The 18,021-nt window shown below is 54.4% G+C and overlaps 1 protein-coding gene across 1 annotated transcript; it reads right to left on the bottom strand.

Moving 5' to 3' along the window:
* Window positions 1–883: 883 nt before the first annotated feature.
* On the bottom strand, window positions 884–15,735 carry NDRG2 (NDRG family member 2; the record flags this gene model as incomplete). The annotated part of the gene is given in 11 exon segments (XM_080571581.1): window positions 884–992; window positions 1,173–1,249; window positions 1,251–1,268; window positions 2,409–2,465; window positions 3,585–3,671; window positions 5,875–5,935; window positions 7,930–7,992; window positions 8,975–9,095; window positions 9,180–9,288; window positions 15,298–15,327; window positions 15,655–15,735. Coding segments are annotated over 10 exon segments (732 nt in total). The 5' UTR covers window positions 15,655–15,735.
* Between the last annotated feature and the right edge of the window lie 2,286 nt (window positions 15,736–18,021).

Genomic DNA, 18,021 nt, shown 5'->3' on the forward strand with positions numbered 1-18,021 from the left:
CCAGTAAGCCCCAGTAACCCCCCAGTGCTTCCCAGTAAGCCCTCCGTAACCTCCCAGTAAGCCCCAGTAACACCCCAGTACATCCCACTAACCTCCCCGGAACCCCCCAGTACGACCCAGTACATCCCAGTAACCCCCCAGTACATCCCAGTGCCTCCCAGTCTGAGCCAGTACATCCCAGTAACCCCCAGCAACCTCCCAGTGCCTCCCACTAACCCCCAGTAACACTCCAGTGCTTTCCAGTACGACCCAGTGCCTCCCAGTAGCCCCCCAGTAGCCTCCCAGTACATCCCAGTGCCTCTCAGTACTCTCCCAGTATGTCCCAGTAACCTCCCAGTGCATCCCAGTGAACTCCCAGTAACCCCCAGTGCCTCCCAGTAACCTCCCAGTACCTCCTAGTAACCCCCAGTAACCTCCCAGTACCACCCAGTGCCTCCCAGTAACCTCCCAGTACCACCCAGTGCCTTCCAGTAACCTCCCAGTGCCTCCCAGTGACCCTCCCAGTGCCTCCCAGTGACCCCCCAGTAAACCCCAGTAACCTCCAGTACATCCCATTGTCTCCCAGTAACCCCCCAGCAACCCCCCACCATGTCCCAGTGCCTCCCAGTATAACCCAATACATCCCAGTAAGCCCCCAGTCCCTCCCAGTATGACCCAGTGCCTCCCAGTAACCTCCCAGTACCTCCTAGTAACCCCCAGTAACCTCCCAATACCACCCAGTGCCTTCCAGTAACCTCCCAGTGCCTCCCAGTGACCCTCCCAGTCCCTCCTTGTATCTCCCAGTACATCCCAATGACCTCCCAGTGCCCCGTAACTCCCTCCCAGTCCCTCCCAGTGGCTTCCAGTAACCTCCCAGTGCCCCCCAGCACCTCCCAGTAACCCCTCACCACATCCCAGTAACATCCCAGTACCACCCAGTGCCTCCAGTAACCTCCCAGCGCCCCATAACCACCTCCCAGTACGCCCAGTGCTTCCCAGTACCCTCCCAATGCCTCCCAGTCACCCTCCCAGTGCCTCACAGTACATCCCAGTACCCTCCCAGTGCCTCCCAGTAACCTCCCAGTGCCCCATAACCCCCCCAAACCCCCTCCCAGTGCCCCCCAGCCCCCTCCCAGTGCCCCCCAGCCCCCTCCCAGTCCCTCCCAGTGCCTCCCAGTGCTCCCAGTGCCCACCTGTTGTACATGGCCCACAGCAGGGGCACGTTGGGGGCCCCCCCCAGGCGCTCCCGGCTCTGCTGCACTGGGGGGGGGGGCGGCCGCCAGCTCCTCCTGCGGCACCAGTGCCTCCCAGTTACCTCCCAGTCACCTCCCAGTCACCTCCCAGTTACCCCCCCCAGTGATCCCAGTTACCCCCAGCAACCCTCCCAGTTTCCCTCTGCCCCCCCCAGTCATTCCCAGTTACCCCCCAGTTACCCCCAGCACCCCCCCAGTTACCCCAGTTTCCCTCCAGTTACCCCAGGGACTCCCCCAGTTTCCCCCAGTAGCTCCCAGTTACCCCCCCAGTCACCCCCCAGCAATCCCAGTTGCTCCCAGTTACCCCCACTTGCCCCAGAGACTCCCCCAGTTACTCCCAGTTACCTCCCAGTGATCCCAGTAACCCCCCAGTTACCCCTACTTACCCCAGGGACCCCCCCCAGTTACTCCCAGTTACCTCCCAGTGATCCCAGTAACTCCCAGTTATCCCCCACTTACCCCAGGGACCGCCCCCAGTTACTCCCAGTTACCTCCCAGTGATCCCAGTTACCCCCCAGACCCACCCCAGTCACCCCCCAGTAACTCCCAGTTACCCCCCAGTTACCCCCAGTCACCCCAGGGACCCCCCCCACTTACCCCAGTTACCTCCCAGTGATCCCAGTTACCCCCCAGTTACTCCCAGTAACCCCCCCATTCACCCCCACTTACCCCAGGGACCCCCCATTACCCCCAGTAACTCCCAGTTACCTCCCAGTTACCCCCCCAGTTACCCCGGTTACCCCAGGGACCCCCCCCAGTTACTCCCAGTTACCTCCCACTGACCCCAGTTACCCGCCCAGTTACCCCCCAGACCCCCCCAGTCACTCCCAGTAACCCCCCAGTCACCCCACTTCCCCCCCCCAGTAACTCCCAGTTACCCCAGGGACCCCCCAGTTCCCCCCAGTTACCCCCCAGTAGCCCCCCAGTTACTCCCAATGATCCCAGTTACCCCCCCAGTTACTCCCAGTTACCCCCCAGACCCCCCCAGTTACCCCAGTAACCCCCCAGTAACTCCCAGTTACCCCCAGTTACCCCACCCCCTCCCCATTTCCCCCCACAACCCCCCCCCACAACCCCCCCCCGGACCCCCTATAGCCCCCCCGGACCCCCTATAGCCCCCCTGTAGCCCCCCCCAGTTCCCCCCAGTAACTCCCAGTTCCCCCCAGTTCCCCGTACCTGCGTGAAGAGGTGCCCCAGGATCAGCTCGGTGGTGGACGACGTCAGCCCCGACAGCTGGGGGAAGGTATGGGATCCATAGGGGGCACCGGCACCCATCGGGACCCACCAGGGCCCCCAGGATCCATAGGGGGGCCGCCACGATCCATAGGGACCCACTGGGACCCAAAGGATCCATAGGGACGCACAGGGACCCACCAGGACATATAGGGGATCTATGGGGACCTATAGGGGACCTATAAGGGATCTATGGCGACCTATAGGGGATCTATGGGGACTTACAGGAGACCTATAGGGGACCTATAGGGGATCTATGGGGACCTGGGACATGTAGGAGACCTATGGGGACCTATAGGGGACATATAGGGGACGTATAGGGGACTTACAGGAGACCTATAGGGGACCTGGGACATATAGGGGATCTATGGGGACCTATAGGGGACACATAGGGGATCTATGGGGACTTACAGGAGACCTATAGGGGACCTATAGGGGATCTATGGGGAGCTGGGACATATATGAGACCTACGTGGACCTACAGGGGACATACAGGGGATTTATGGGGACTTACAGGAGACCTATAGGGGACCTATAGGTGATCTATAGGGACCTGGGACATACAGGAGACCTATGGGGACCTATAGGGGCTCTACGAGGAGTTACAGGAGACCTATAGGGGACCTATAGGGACCTGGGACATATAGAAGACCTATGGGGACCTATAGGGGACATACAGCAAACCTATAGGGGACCTATAGGGGATCTATGGGGACCTGGGACATATAGAAGACCTATGGGGACCTATAGGGGGACATACAGAGGATTTATAGGGACTTACAGGAGACCTATAGGGACCTATAGGTGATCTATAGGGACCTGGGACATATAGGAAACCTATGGGGACCTATAGGGGACCTATAGGGACTTACAGAAGACCTACAGGGGACCTACAGGGGACCTATAGGAGACCTATGGGGGACTTGGGACATATAGGAGACCTATGGGGGACATACAGGGGATCCATAGGGACTTATAGAGGACCTCTAAGGACCCGCAGGCGCCCCACGGGAGCGTACGGGGGACCCCACAGGTGACCCGGGAGGGATTGGGGGCCCTATAGGGGGAGGGGCTATAGGGGGAGGGGCTATAGGGGGAGGGGCTATAGGGGGCGCCCACCTTGTGCGCGGCCCAGTCCATCCAGCCCTTGGCCTGCGGGTCGATGTTGACGAGCACCAGGCCCTCGACCGCCTCCGGGCGGCTCAGCTGCGGGGCACGCGTCACCACCCGCCCCAAAACCCCGCTAAACGCACCCAAAACCCCGCTAAACGCACCCAAAACCCCCCCAAACGCACCCAAAACCCCCCCCAAACGCACCCAAAACCCCCCCCAAACGCACCCAAAACCCCGCCGAAAAACCCAAAACCCTACCAGATACCCCCCAGATCCCATTAAAAAAAAATAAAAGTCCCACTGAAAAACCCAAAACCCCACTAAAAACAGTGAAATCCTACTAAAGAAAAGCCCCAAACCCCACTGAAAACCCCAGGACCCCACTGAAAAACCCGACCCCCCCCCTAAAAAATGAAGCCCCACCTTAAAAACCCCAAACCCCACCTTAAAACCCCCAAACCCCAATTTCAAACCCCCAAACCCCACTAAAAAACCCTCAAACCCCAATTAAAAAAAACCCAAAGCCCAATCTAAAAACCCCCAAACCCCGCTAAAAAAAAACCCAAACCCCAATTAAAAAAAAACCCAAACCCCACTAAAAAAAAAACACTAGAAAACCCTGAAACCCCATTACAAAACCCCAAAACCCCACTAAAAACCCCAAACCCCAATTTCAAACCCCCAAACCTCACTAAAAAAAAACCAAATCCCGCTAAAAAAAAACTAGAAAACCGTGAAACCCCATTACGAAACCCCAAACCCCAATTTAAAACCCCAAACCCCGCTAAAAACCCCAAACCCGAATTTCAAAACCCCAGACCCCAATTAAAAAACTCCAAACCCCAATTAAAAAAACTCAAACCCCAATTAAAAAACCCCAAACCCCCACTAAAAAAAAAACTAGAAAACCCTGAAACCCCATTACGAAACCCCAAAACCCCAATGTAAAACTCCAAACCCCACTAAAAAAACCCAAACCCCAATTTCAAACCCCCAAAGCCCACTAAAAAACCCCAAAACAGCACTAAAAAACCCCAAAACCCCAATTTAGAAACCCCAAACCCCAATTTAAAAACCCCAAAACCCCACTAAAAACCCAAAACCCCACTAAAAAACCCCAAACCCCACTAAAAAACCCCAAACCCCACTAAAAAACCCCAAACCCCACTAAAAAACCCCAAACCCCACTAAAAAACCCCAAACCCCACTAAAAAACCCCAAACCCCACTAAAAAACCCCAAACCCCACTAAAAAACCCCAAACCCCACTAAAAAACCCCAAACCCCGCTAAAAGAAAACCACTAGAAAACCCTGAAGCCCCATTACAAAACCCCAAAACCCCATTAAAAACCCCAAAACCCCACTAAAAAACCCCAAACCCTACTATAAAAAAAAAAGACACCCCACTAAAAACCCTGAAATCCCGCTTGAAAAAGCGAAACCCCACTAAAAACCCCGAAACCACAAAAAAAAAAAACAAGAAACCCCACTAAAAATCCTGAAACCCCACTAAAAAAACCACGACCCCACTGAAAAAACCCCGAAAGACCACTAAAAAAAACACGAAACCCCAGTAAAGAACCCAAAACCCTACTGGAAAACCCTAAAACCCCGCTAAAGAACCCGAAACCCCGCTGAATAAAACCAAAACCCCGGTAAAAAAGAACGAAACCCCACTAAAAAAAAAACCATAACCCCCTAAAAACCCTGTAACCCACCCCATAACCTCCCGACCCCATAACCGACCCCATAACCCCACACCCGACCCCAGAACCCACCCCAGAACCCCCCAACCCCGTAACCGACCCCATAACCCCACATCCGACCCCATAACCCCATAACTGACCCCATAACCCCATAACTGACCCCATAACCCCATAACTGACCCCATAACCGACCCCATAACCCCATAACTGACCCCATAACCCCATAACTGACCCCATAACCCCATAACTGACCCCATAACCCACCCCATAACCCCCCGACCCCATAACCCACCCCATAACCCCACACCCGACCCCATAACCCCCCCATAACCCGACACCCGACCCCATAACACACCCCATTACCCCCTGACCCCATAACCGACCCCATAACCCCATAACCGACCCCATAACCCCCTGACCCCATAACTGACCCCATAACCCCACACCCGACCCCATAACCCCCCGACCCCATAACCCACCCCATAACCCACCCCATAACCCCACACCCAACCCCATAACCCCCCCATAACCCCCCTACCCCATAACTGACCCCACAAGCCCCCCCCGACCCCCCCCCCGACCCCGCTCACCCCGAACTTGGCCAGGACGAAGGCTCCGGCCCCGACCCCGATCCCGATGATGCTCCTGACGCTGTTGTAGGGTCACGGGGGGGGGGAAGACACGGGGCCGGGTCAGCCCCCGCCTCCCCGACCCCATAAGGCCTTATAGGGCCGTTACAGGGCCTTATAGGGCCTTATAGGGTCTTATAGGGCCATTATAGGGCCTTATAAGGCCTTATAGGGTCATTTTAGGACCTATAGGGCCTTATAGGGTCACTATAGGGCCTTATAGGGTCACTATAGGGTCGTTATAGGGCCTTATAGGGTCATTATAGGGCCTTATGAGGCCTTATAGGGTCACTATAGGGCCATTATAGGGTCTTATAGGGCTGTTATAGGGCCTTATAAGGCCTTATAGGGTCATTATAGGGCCTTATGAGGCCTTATAGGGTCACTATAGCGTCATTTTAGGGCCTATAGGGCCTTATAGGGTCATTATAGGGACTTATAGGGTCACTATAGGGCCTTATAAGGCCTTATAGGGTCATTTTGGGGCCTATAGGGCCTTATAAGGCCTTATAGGGTCATTATACGGCCTTTTAAGACCTTATAGGGTCACTATATGGTCTTATAAGGCCATTATAGGGCCTTATAGGGTTGTTATAGGGTCTTATAGTGTCTTATAGGGTCATTATAGGGCCTTATGAGGCCTTATAGGGTCATTACAGGGCCTTATAAGGTCACTATAGGGTCATTATAAGGCCTTTTAAGACCTTATAGGCTCACTACAGGATCTTATAGGGCCTTATAAGGCCTTATAGGGTCATTATAGGGCCTTATGAGGCCTCATAGGGTCACTATAGGGCCATGATAGGGCCTTATAAGGTCACTATAGGGCCTTATAAGACCTTATAGGGTCACTATAGGGCCTTATAGGGTCGTTATAGGGCCTTACAGGGTTGTTACAGGGTCTTGTAGTGTCTTATAGGGCTGTTATAGGGCCTATAGGGCAGTTATTGGGCCTTATAGGGTTATTATAGGGCCTTATAGGGTCATTATAGGGCCTTATAAGACCTTATAGGGTCACTACAGGGTCTTATAGGGCCTTATGAGGCCTTATAGGGTCACTATAGGGCCTTATAAGGTCACTATAGGGCCATGATAGGGCCTTATAAGGCCTTATAGGGTCATTATACGGCCTTTTAAGACCTTATAGGGTCACTATAGGGCCTTTTAAGACCTTATAGGTTCACTATATGGTCTTATAGGGTTGTTATAGGGCCTCATAGTGTCTTATAGGGCCTTATAAGGCCTTATAGGGTTATTATAGGGATTTATAAGGCCTTATAAGGTCATTATAGGGTCACCGTAGGGCCTTATAAGGTCACTATAGGGTCGTTATAGGGCCTTATAAGACCTTATAGGGTCGCTATATGGTCTTATAGGGCCTTATAGGGTTGTTATAGGGTCTTATAGTGTCTTATAGGGCCTTATGAGGCCTTATACAGTCATTACAGGGCCTTATAAGGTCACTATAGGCTCGTTATAAGGCCTTTTAAGACCTTATAGGGTCACTACAGGGTCTTATAGGGCCTTATAAGGCCTTATAGGGTCACTATAGGGTCATGGTAGGGCCTTACAAGACCTTATAGGGTCACTACATGGTCTTATAGGGCCATTATAGGGCCTTACAGGGTTGTTACAGGGTCTTATAGTGTCTTATAGGGCTGTTATAGGGCCATTACAGGGACTTACAGGGTCGTTATAGAGCCTTTTAAGACCTTATAGGGTCACTACAGGGTCTTACAGGGCCTTATAAAGCTTTATAGGGTCACTATAGGGCCATGATAGGGCCTTTAGGGCTTTATAGGGCCATTATAGGGCCTTATAGCGTCAGTTTAGGGCGTTATATGGCCTCATAGGGTCATTATAGGGCGTTATATGGCCTTATAGGGTCGTTATAGGGTCTATAGGGCCTCATAGGGCCGTTATAGGGCCTTATAAGGCCATACAGGGTCGCTACAGGGCCTATAGGGCCTCACAGGGTCGCTATAGGGCCTATAGGGCCGCTATAGGGCCACTCACTTGAGGTGCTGCAGGACGCAGGGGATCGTCTCGGCCAGCTGCTCCAGGGACGGGTACTGGTACCTGCGGGACGGGGGCGCTTGTGGGGTCGGGGCGGGGGCAATGGGGGTGGCGGGGAATTAATAGGGTCAGTGGTGGGTTAATGGGGTCGAGGGGGGCTCAACGGGGTCGATTTGGGGTTAATGGGGTCAAGAGTTGGTTAATGGGGTCGATGGGGGGTTAATGGGGTCGATGGGGGGCTCAACGGGGTTGATTTGGGGTTAATGGGGTCAAGAGTTGGTTAATGGGGTCGATGGGGGGTTAATGGGGGATTAATGGGGTCAATGGTTGGCCAACGGGGTCGAGGGGTCGACGGTGGATCAATGGGGTTGACAGGGGCTTAATGGGGTCAAGGGGGGCTTAATAGGGCCAGGGGAGGCTCAACGGGGCCGGGGGGGTTTAATGGGGTCAAGGGGGGATTAATAGGGCCAAGGGGGGCTCAACGGGGTCGATGGGGGTTTAATGGGGCCGAGGGGGGCTTAATAGGGTCGATGGGGGATTAATGGGGCCGAGGGGGGCTCAACGGGGCCGAGGGGGCATTAATGGGGTTGATGGGGGATTAATGGGGTCAAGGAGGGCTTAATAGGGCCGAGGGGGATTAATGGGGTCGATGGGGAATTAGTGGGGCCGAGGGGGGCTCAACGGGGTCGATGGGGGATTAATGGGGCCAAGGGGGTTTAACGGGGTCGATGGGGGATTAATGGGGCCAAGGGGGGCTTAATATGGGCCGAGGGGGATTAATGGGGTTGATGAGGGATTAATGGGGTCAATGGGGGATTAATGGGGCCAAGGGGGGCTCAACGGGGTCGATGGGGGATTAATGGGGTCGATGGGGGGCTTAATAGGGCTGAGGGGGATTAATGGGGCCAAGGGGGGTTTAATGGGGCCAAGGGGGGCTTAATAGGGCCGGGGGGGGCTCAATGGGGCCAGGGGGGGATTAATGGGGCCATGGGGGATTAATGGGGCCATGGGGGATTAATAGGGCCAAGGGGGGAGCAGCACGGACCCCGAGGGGTACGGGGGGGCGCCCTCCTCCATGCCGGGCGCCTCGAGGTGCAGGCGCAGGAAGCCGCGGGCGATCTCCTGCATCTCCTCGTGGGCGAACAGCGGGGCGAAGCACGACTCGTCTGGGGGGGTGGGGGGCTCGGCGTGACCTCGAGGCCCCGAGCCCGTAACCCCGACCCCGTAACGCCCCCGTTAGGGTCACTCACGCGTGTGGCCGACGTCGGGGAAGGTGAGGAGCGCGGGGCGGCCCGGCCGGGGCGAGCCCACCACGGTGACGCGCGCGGCCCCGTAGGGCGTCTCCACCACCGCCACGCGCTGGCGCCCCCAAAAAGGGCGGGTTTCGGCCCAAAGTTAGCCTCCCCCACCCCCACCCCCACCCCGCCCGGCCCCCCCCTGGCCCCAAGGCTTCCCCGTTCGGCCCCAAATCGCCTGCTCTCCCTCGAGAATCGCGCGTTTTACCCCAAGAATTGCCCGTTTTACCCCAAGAATTGCCCATTTTACCCCAAGAATTGCCCGTTTCCCCTCAAAGATCGCCCATTTGGCCCCAAAATTGCCTACTTTCCCTCAAAAAATCGCCCGTTTAGCCCCAAAATTGCCTACTTTCCCTCAAAAAATCGCCCGTTTAGCCCCAAAATTGCCTACTTTCCCTCAAAAATCGCCCGTTTAGCCCCAAAATTGCCTACTTTCCCTCAAAAATCGCCCGTTTAGCCCCAAAATTGCCTACTTTCCCTCAAAAATTCACCCATTTGGCCCCAAAATCACCCATTTCTCCTCAAGAATCACCCATTTGGCCCCAAAATTGCCTACTTTCCCTCAAAAATCACCCATTTGGCCCCAAAATCACCTACTTTCCCTCAGAAATTCGCCCATTTGGCCCCAAAATCGCCTACTTTCCCTCAGAAATCATCAATTTGGCCCCAAAATCGCCCATTTCACCTCAAGAATCACCCATTTGGCCCCAAAATCGCCTACTTTCCCTCAAGAATCGCCCATTTAGCCCCAAAATTGCCTACTTTCCCTCAAACATTACCCATTTGGCCCCAAAATGGCCTACTTTCCCTCAAAAGTCACCCATTTGGCCCCAAAATGGCCTACTTTCCCTCAAAAGTCACCCATTTGGCCCCAAATCCGCCCGTTTGGCCCCAAAATTGCCTGTGTTTCCTCAGAAATCACCAATTTGGCCCCAAATCGCCCATTTCACCTCAAGAATCGCCCATTTGGCCCCAAAATTGCCTTCTTTCCCTCAAGAATTGCCCATTTGGCCCCAAAATTGCCTACTTTCCCTCAAATAATGCCCATTTGGCCCCAAAATTGCCGACTTTCCCTCAAAAGTCACCCGTTTGGCCCCAAAATCGCCCATTTCACCTCAAGAATCGCCCATTTGGCCCCAAAATTGCTGACTTTCCCTCAAATATTGCCCGTTTGGCCCCAAAATTGACTGCTTTTCCTCAGAAATCACCCGTTTGGCCCCAAAATCACCCATTTTACCTCAAGAATTTCCCATTTTACCTCAAGAATTGCCCGTTTTCCCTCAAAAATCGCCCATTTGGCCCCAAAATCGCCTACTTTCCCTCAAAAAATTGGCCATGTGGCCCAAAAATTGCCTACTTTCCCTCAAATAATGCCCATTTGGCCCCAAAATTGCCTACTTTCCCTCAAAAATCGCCCATTTGGCCCCAAATCCGCCCATTTGGCCCCAAAATCACCTACTTTCCCTCAAACATTGCCCATTTGGCCCCAAAATTGCCTGCGTTTCCTCAGAAATCACCCATTTGGCCCCAAAATCACCCATTTCTCTTCAAGAATCGCCCATTTGCCCCCCAAATTGCCTACTTTCCCTCAAAAGTCACCCATTTGGCCCCAAAATCGCCCATTTCACCTCAAGAATCGCCCATTTGGCCCCAAAATTGCCTGCGTTTCCTCAGAAATCACCCATTTGGCCCCAAAATCACCCATTTTACCCCAAGAATTGCCCGTTTTCCCTCAAAAATCGCCCATTTGGCCCCAAAATGGCCCACTTTCCCTCAGAAATCACCAACTTGGCCCCAAAATCGGCCATTTCACCTCAGGAATCGCCCATTTGGCCCCAAAATTGCCTGCGTTTCCTCAGAAATCACCATTTGGCCCCAAAATCGCCCATTTCACCTCAGGAATCGCCCATTTGGCCCCGAAATTGCTGACTTTCCCTCAAAAGTCACCCGTTTTGGCCCCAAAATTGCCTACTTTCCCTCAAAAATCGCCCATTTGGCCCCAAAATCGCCCATTTCACCTCAAGAATCGCCCATTTGGCCCCAAAATTGCCAACTTTCCCTCAAAAGTCACCCGTTTGGCCCCAAATCCACCCATTTGGTCCCAAAATTGCCTACTTTCCCTCAAAAATTCGCCCATTTGGCCCCAAAATCACCCATTTCTCCTCAAGAATCACCTATTTGGCCCCAAAATTGCCTACTTTCCCTCAAAAATTCGCCCATTTGGCCCCAAAATTGCCTACTTTCCCTCAAAAGTCACCCATTTGGCCCCAAAATCGCCCATTTCACCTCAAGAATTGCCCATTTGGCCCCAAAATTGCCTCTTCTCCCTCAAATATTGCATATTTGGCCCCAGAATTGCCTGTGTTTCCTCAGAAATCACGCATTTGGCCCCAAAATCACCCATTTTACCTCATGAATTTCCCATTTTACCTCAAGAACTGCCCGTTTCCCCTCAAAAATCGCCCATTTGGCCCCAAAATTGCCGACTTTCCCTCAAAAGTCACCCGTTTGGCCCCAAATCCGCCCATTTGGCCCCAAAATCTCCTACTTTCCCTCAAATATTGCCCATTTGGCCCCAAAATTGCCTGCGTTTCCTCAGAAATCACCCATTTGGCCCCAAAATCACCCATTTTACCCCAAGAATTGCCCGTTTGGCCCCAAAATTGCTTACTTTCCCTCAAAAGTCACCAATTTGGCCCCAAATCCACACATTTCACCCTTAAATTGCCTACTTTCCCTCAAAAAATCGCCCATTTGGCCCCAAAATTGCCTCCTTTCCCCTCAGAAATCACCAATTTGGCCCCAAAATCGCCCAGTTCACCTCAAGAATCACCCATTTGGCCCCAAAATTGCCTTCTTTCCCTCAAAAATCGCCCATTTGGCCCCAAATCCACCCATTTGGCCCCAAAATTGCTTACTTTCCCTCAAAAGTCACCCATCTCGCCCCAAAATTGCCCATTTGGCCCCTAAAATCACCCGTTTTATCCCCAAAATTGCCCCTTTGGCACCCCAAAACATCCATTTAGCCCTAAAAAAAGGGCCACTTGGCCCCAAAATTGCCCACTTGGCCCCAAAATTGCCCACTTGGCCCCAAAATTGCCCACTTGGCCCCAAAATTTGCCCACTTGGCCTCAAAATTGCCTTCTTTCCCTCAAGAATCGCCCATTTGGCCCCAAAATTGCCCATTTGGCCCCAAAATTTGTCTACTTTCCCTCAACAATCACCCCTTTGGCCCCAAAATCTTCCCATTTCACCTCAAAAATCACCCATTTGTCCCCAGATTGCCCATTTGGCCCTAAAAATCGCCCATTTTTGCCCCAAACTGACATTTTTGTCCCCAATTTGCCTGCCCCACCCCCAGTACCTGCCCTTCTTACCCAAAACTGCTTATTTGCACCCAAAATTGTGCCTTGTGGCACAAAATGGCTTGTTTTTCTCCAAAATTTGCTCTTTTGTGCCTAAATTGACCGTTTTAACCCCAAAATTGGCTCCTCTGACCTAAAATTGCCTGTTTTGTCCCCATACCAGCCGTTTGGCCCCAGGTTTGCCCATTTGACACCAAAATCTCCCCTCTAGCCTCAGCTTTCCCCATTAAACCCCAAATTTTCTCATTTTACCCCCAAAATCACCCTTTTTGCCCCCAAAATTCCCTCGTCACCACCCGAATCCCCCCATTTGCTCCCCAATTCCATTTTCATCCCCAAAATCACCTCAAACGGCCCCTGAAGCCCCAAATCCCCTTTTTTCTCCTCAAAATCCTTTTCCCTCCCAAATCACCCTTTTCTCCTCAAAAAATAACCTTTCGCCCCCAAAATCCCAATTTCTCTCCTCAAAATCCCTTTCCCTCCCCAACCCAAGGTTTTTATAACAAACCAAGCTTTTCCTGCCCCTAAACCCCGCTTTTTCTCGTCAAAACCCTCAATCTTCCCCCAACCCTCCCTTTTCCTCCTCAAAACCTCCCTTTCCCTTCAAAATTCCCACTTTTTCCTCTCAAAACCTCCCCTTTTGCACAAAAACATCTACTTTGGGCCCCAAATCATGATTTTTACAACCAACCCCCCCTTTTCTCTCCTCAAAATCCCACTTTTTTCCCCAAATCCCCCTTTTTCACCCCAAAATCCCCCTTTTCCCCTCAGCATCCCCATTTTTCCTGTCAGAATTGCCCCATTCCACCCCCCAAATCCAAGTTTTTCCCCCCAAATCCCAGGTTTCTCCCAAAGCCCCCGTTTTCCACTCAGAATTACCCTTTTCCCCAAGAAATCCCACTTTCCCCTCCAAAATCCAACTTTTCTCCTCAGAATATCCATTTCCCTCCACAAATACCCCCCTTTTTCCCCCAAAAATCCCCATTTTTTCCCTCAAAACCCCTCTTTCACCCCCTAAACCCCCCAATTTTCCCCCAAACCACCCATTTCACCCCCAAAAACCCATTTTTCCCCCCAAAATCCCACTGTTCCTCTCAGAATACCCATTTTTCCCCTCAGAATCCCCCTTCCCCCCCAGAACCCCCACTTTTCCCTCAAAAACCCCACTTTTCAACCCCAAATCCCCCCTTATTTCCCACCAAACCCCCTTTTTTCCCCCAAAATCCCCATTTATTCCCTCAGAATCCCCCTTTCCCCCCAAAAAATCACTTTTTCCCCTCAGAACCCCCCATTTTCTCCTCAGAACCCCCTTTCCCCAAAAAAATCCCACTTTATCCCCTCAGAACCCACCTTTTTTCCTCAAAAATCCCTGTTTTCCCCTCAGAATCCCCATTTTTCACTCCAAACCCCCCTTATTCCCCCTCAAACCCCCCATTTTTCCCCCAAAAATCCCACTTTTCCCCTCAGAACCCCCACTTTCCTCCCAAAAATCCCACTTTTTACCCCCAAATCCACCTTTTTCCCCCATAACCCCCACTTTTCTCCTCAGAATCCCTCTTTTTTCCTCAAAAACCCCACTTGTTCCCCTCAGAATACCCATTTACCCCCGCCAAAAAAAAAAACACTTTTTCCCCTCACAACCCCCCACTTTTCCCTCAAAAATCCCACTTTTCACCCCTTTATCCCCCTTATTTCCCCCCAAACCCCCCATTTTACCCACAAGCCCCTCATTTTTCCCCAAAATTCCCACTTTTCTCCTCAGATTTATTCCCTCAGAATCCCCCTTCCCCCCCCCCAAAATCCCCACTTTTTCCCCTCAGAACCCCCACTTTTCCCTCAAAAATCCCCCTTATTCCCCCCAAATCCCCATTTCCCCCCCCAAACCCCCTTTTTTCCCCAAAAAATCCCACTTTTCTCCTCATAACTCTACTTCTTCCCCTCAGAACCCCCATTTTTCCACCAAACCCCCCATTTTTCCAAAAAAATCCCACTTTTTCCCCCAGAACCCCCCATTTTCTCCTCAGAACCCCCCTTTCTCCCCTCAAAACCCCCACTTTTCCCTCAAAACCCCCACTTTTCCCTCAAAAATCCCACTTTTCCCTCAAAAATCCCACTTCCCCCCCAAATCCCCCCTTTTCCCTCAAAAATCCCACTTTTCTCCTCAGAACCCCCCCCTTTTCCTCTCAGAATCCTCCTTCCCACCCCAAAACCCCACTTTATCCCCTCAAAAATCCCACTTTTTGCCCTCAAATCCCCCCTTTTCCCCCATAATCCCCATTTTCCCCTCAGAATCCCCCTTTTTCCTCAAAAATCCCACTTTTCCTGTCAGAATCCCCACTTTTCCTGTCAGAATCCCCACTTTTCCCTCAAACACCCCACTTTTCACCCCCAAATCCCCCTTATTTCCCCCAAAACCCCTTTTTTCCTGAAAAACCCCACTTTTCCTGTCAGAATCCCCATTTTTCCCCTCAGAACCCCCCTTTTTCCCCCCAAAATCCCACTTTTCCCCCCAAAATCCCCCTTTTCCCCTCAGAACCCCCTCTGCCCCCCCAAACCCCCACTTTTCCCCCCAAACCCCTCCCTTTTCCCCCAAAACCCCCCATTTTCCCCCCAAAACCAACCCCTCCCCCCCCCGCCCCCCGCTCTCCCCCCTCCCCACCCCCCGGTTTTCCCAAAACCCCCCTTTTTCCCCCCAAATCCCCCCTCACCTCGCTGCCCTCCTCCCTCGGCTCCGCCATCTTGGGGTCACGCCGTCAGGTGGGGGGGGGGCGAAATTGGGGGGGGGCGGGGTCACGACCTTTGACCCCGCCCCCTCTGACCCCTCCCCCCCCTTGGCCGCCATTTTGTGCCCGTCCCCTTCAAGGGGGGGGGGGGGGGCGTTAATTAAGGGGGGGGCGTTAATTAGGAAGGGGGGGGGGGGGCGGCCCCAAAACCCACGGGGAGGGGGGAGAAAAACGCCCGGGGAATCCCCCCGGGGGGGTTTTGGGGCCGATCGGGGCTTTTTTGGGGCATTTTGAGGGGCTTTTTTTTTTCCCCTCCCCCCCCCCCCCGCCACCTTCACTTGCCTTTGCCGGCCGCCCCTCCCCCACCCGGGGGAACCCCCCCTCCCCTCCCCCCACCCACGGGGGGGGGGAGGGGCCGTGACGTAACGGGGGGGGACCCGAAAAGGGGGGCCCCGAGGGGCCTATAGGGGCCTATGGGGCCTATAGGGGTCTATAGGCGTCTATAGGGGGGCCCTATAGGGGTCTATAGGGGCCCTATAGGGGTCTATGGGGGCCCTATAGGGGTCTATGGGGGCCCTATAGGGCCGGGGGGGGGGGGGCGGAGGGGGCACGGCCCCATAAGGACCCACGGGACCCTATAGGGCCCCTATAGGATCCATAGGGGACACGTGGCCCTATAGGGGACGCACGGCCCTATAGGGGACACGTGGCCCTATAGGGGACGCACGGCCCTATAGGGGACGCACGGCCCTATAGGACCCAGGGGGACCTATGGGACCCCAGGGGACCCGTGGCCCTATAGGATCCACCGCAGCCCCATAGGACCTGCAGGACCCACACGGCCCTATAGGACCTGCATGTCTCTATAGGGCCCACAGCCCCGCAGGATCCATGCAGCCCTATAGGATCCATGCAGCCCTATAGGATCCATGCAGCCCTATAGGACCCACGGGACCCACAGCCCCACGGGAGCCACTTGTCCCTATAGGACCCGCATGGCCCTATAGGTCCCACGGCCCCATAGGGCCCACACGGCTCTATAGGACCCTATAGGATCCATGGGACCCACGTGTCCCCATAGGGCCCACAGCCCCATAGGACCCACACAGCCCTATAGGTCCCATGGGACCCACGCAACCCCATAGGACCCCACACGGCCCCATAGGACCCACGGGACCCTATAGGACCCATACAGTCCTATAGGACCCATACAGTCCTATAGGACCCGCACAGCCCCACGGGACCCACATGTCCCTATAGGACCCACGCAGCCCTATAGGACCCATGGGACTCCACATCTCCCTATAGGATCCACAGGACCCACAGCCCCATGGGACCCACACGGCCCCATAAGACCCATAGAGTCCTATAGGACCCGCACAGCCCCATAGGACCCACGCAGCCCTATAGGACCCACATGGCCCTATAGGACCCCCCTGTCCCAGTGCCCCTATAGAACCCACATGGCCCTATAGGACCTCCCCATCCCAATGCCCCTATAGGACCCACGTGACCCCATGTCCCCATAGGACCTGCACAGCCCTATAGGACCCACATACCCCTATAGGACCCACAGGTCCCCACCCCCCTATAGGACTCCCCCTGCCCCTATAGGGCCCACATGTCCCCATGCCCCACAGGACACACGCTGCCCTATAGGACCCACAAGTCCCTATAGGACCCCCCCTGTCCCAGTGCCCCTATAGCCCCCCCACGTCCCTATAGGACCCCCCTTGTCCCCATGCCCCTATAGGACCCCCCACGTCCCTATAGGTCCCCCCATGCCCCTATAGGACCCCCCCGTGCCCCTATAGGACCCCCTGTCCCAGTGCCCCTACAGGTCCCCTATTCCCCTATAGGACCCCCACATCCCTATAGCACAAACATGTCCCTACAGGACCCCCCTGTCCCCACGCCCCTATAGGACCCACATGCCTCTATAGGGCCCACATGCCCCTATGGGACCCCGCCTGTCCCAGTGTCCCTATAGGGTCCACACGTCCCTATAGGACCCACACTGCCCTATAGCACCCACATGTCCCCCTGTCCTCATGATCCTATAGCCCCCCTGTGACTCTATAGGACCCTATAGGTCCCACACATCCCCATGGCCCTATAGGAACCACAAGTCCCCATATCCCTATAGGTCCCCTGTTTCCCTATAGGACCCGCACGCCCCTATAGGAGCCCCCTGTCCCCATGCCCCTATAGGGCCCACGTGCCCCTATAGGACCCACATGTCCCTGTAGCTCCCCATGCCCCTATAGGACCCCCCCTGTCCCAGTGCCCCTATAGGACCCCTGTGCCCCTATAGGACCCACACGGCCCTATAGGACCCACAGCCCCTATAGGACCCACAGCCTCTATAGGACCCACAGCCCCTATAGGACCCACACATCCCCATGACCCTATAGGACCCCCCCTGGCCCTATCCCCTCCCACGCCCCTATAGCACCCCACATGCCCCTATAGCCCCCCCACGCCCCTTTAGGACCCCCGCGCCCCTATAGGACCCCCCCCATTCCCTTATAGGACCCCATGACCCTATAGGACCCCCCCCATTCCCCTATAAAACCCCATGACCCTATAAGACCTCCCCGTTCCCCTATAGGACACCTGTGCCCATATAGGACCCCATGACCCTATAGGACCCCGTGACCCTATAGGACCCCCCCGTTCCCCTATAGGACCCACACGGCCCTATAGGAC

This window comes from Anser brachyrhynchus, assembly GCF_964034855.1.
Source record: "Anser brachyrhynchus genome assembly, chromosome: 34".
In the NCBI taxonomy this organism is placed as follows: Eukaryota; Metazoa; Chordata; class Aves; order Anseriformes; family Anatidae; genus Anser; species Anser brachyrhynchus.